Source organism: Buceros rhinoceros, unplaced genomic scaffold (genome assembly GCF_000710305.1).
Source record: "Buceros rhinoceros silvestris isolate BGI_N320 unplaced genomic scaffold, ASM71030v1 scaffold20524, whole genome shotgun sequence".
NCBI lineage: Eukaryota > Metazoa > Chordata > Aves > Bucerotiformes > Bucerotidae > Buceros > Buceros rhinoceros.
The window spans coordinates 17336-18806 of record NW_010406744.1 but is presented as its reverse complement, the minus strand read 5'-3'; the positions used below and the strand labels follow the sequence as shown (position 1 = coordinate 18806).

Genomic DNA, 1471 nt, shown 5'->3' with positions numbered 1-1471 from the left:
GAGGCGCCTGATGGCCCCGGGTCTCTGCGACCCGAGTGCGGATCCGTGCCCCGTCGCTCCCCGCACCCTGCTTTGCTCCGCTCCGGTCCTATCTCTCTGTTATTTACGGTTCGCTCGTTTGCAGTGGGGAGCTCCCTTCGTAACATCGGGGTCGAAGGGAAAACGCAGAGTAAAAAGAGAAGCCGTGTCCCTAAGGTTAAGGCCACCGGTCAGTTTGTTTATACGTCTCAGGTCTCTACGTGCGATTTGCTCCTCCAAGTGCTCTAAATTAAGTTGTATTAGCTTGGTTTCTTTTGTAGTTATAGATGAGCAAAGAATGCACAGCAAATTTTGTCAAGTGTTATTTTTAATAAGAGAAGCACAAAGATCTCAATTCTCAGGGATCTGTGCAGATGGGTTTGTGCCAGGCACTACTAATATAAATTACTGAGCCTCTCAATTACTCATGATTTGCTTTTTCTAACATCATTAGGAGGCATGTGTGTGCTTTTTTACTCATGCCACATTCTTTTTTCCTATAGCACCAAGGAGTAAATGAATAGGTTGCTGGAGAAGTGAAGGGTATGACATTAATAAAAGAACATTTTGGGGCGAATCAATATGACACTCTTGCCAGTGGATAGCAGCAGGCTAATGTGTTACTTTCCAAATGCATGTATCCTACAGATCTGTACAATAAATGATAAAAAACCCCTTTGTTTCAACAAAAAGATAAAAAAACTTTGTTTCAGAAAAGATGGCCACATCCTATGTCTGGTTTGGGTGGCTGAAAGAAGGGGACGGAAGGGAGCAACTGGAAAAGTAGAGGATAGACTTAGTTTGGGGCATGTGACATTTAAACTGCTGCTGTCCAAGTGGTGACTGAATTTGTATGAATAAAGAGGATGTCTTTAAAAGCAATAAATACATTAAAATAAAAACATTGAGGGTAAGTCCCTAGAGAACACTAACTCACTAAATTGAGAAGAGAAACCATGGAAGGAAACTGAGAAACTTCTAATTTCATATGTGTATATATATATATATGTATATATAACGATCAAAGGCTTCAACTTCATTGGCATCCTAGAGGAGAAGTATCAGTGTAATTCTGGGCAGAAGTGAGCAAAAGTCAAGTCCTATTATATCCACAGTGAGTAAGTATAGAAGTCCCAGATGTTCCCTCTTTAAAGCCCTTTCAAGACTCAAGACATAAGTTAATGGTTTTGTAACTGGTTAGTGACTTAGTGCCAAGGCAGCTCATAGAATTTGAAGCATCTCTGGCGAGAAAAACTTCTTGTATGCATTTGTGATCCTTGGCCTGGTATAAGCTCTTGATGGACAGCAAAAGCTTTCTTATTTCCCCCCCCCTTTTCAAAACAGCAGACACAGTGCAGGCTCTGACATTTGTTCAGGAGCTGTACAACCTTTTGTCCTTCAGTTTCCTTCACGTGACTTCTAAACAGCATGTTGTATTTTGTGAGCTAACTCT

The 1471-nt window shown here is 41.3% G+C and overlaps 1 protein-coding gene across 1 annotated transcript in view; it reads left to right on the top strand.

Annotated features, from left to right (window-relative positions):
* Positions 1 to 10: 10 nt before the first annotated feature.
* The window catches only part of LOC104491780 (epoxide hydrolase 4-like), a 16855-nt gene continuing 15394 nt past the window's right edge, over positions 11 to 1471 (top strand). Inside the window, exon 1 of the mRNA XM_010134248.1 lies at positions 11 to 208. Coding sequence (XP_010132550.1) covers positions 11 to 208 — 198 coding nt within the window. The remainder of the gene's footprint in view (positions 209 to 1471) is intronic.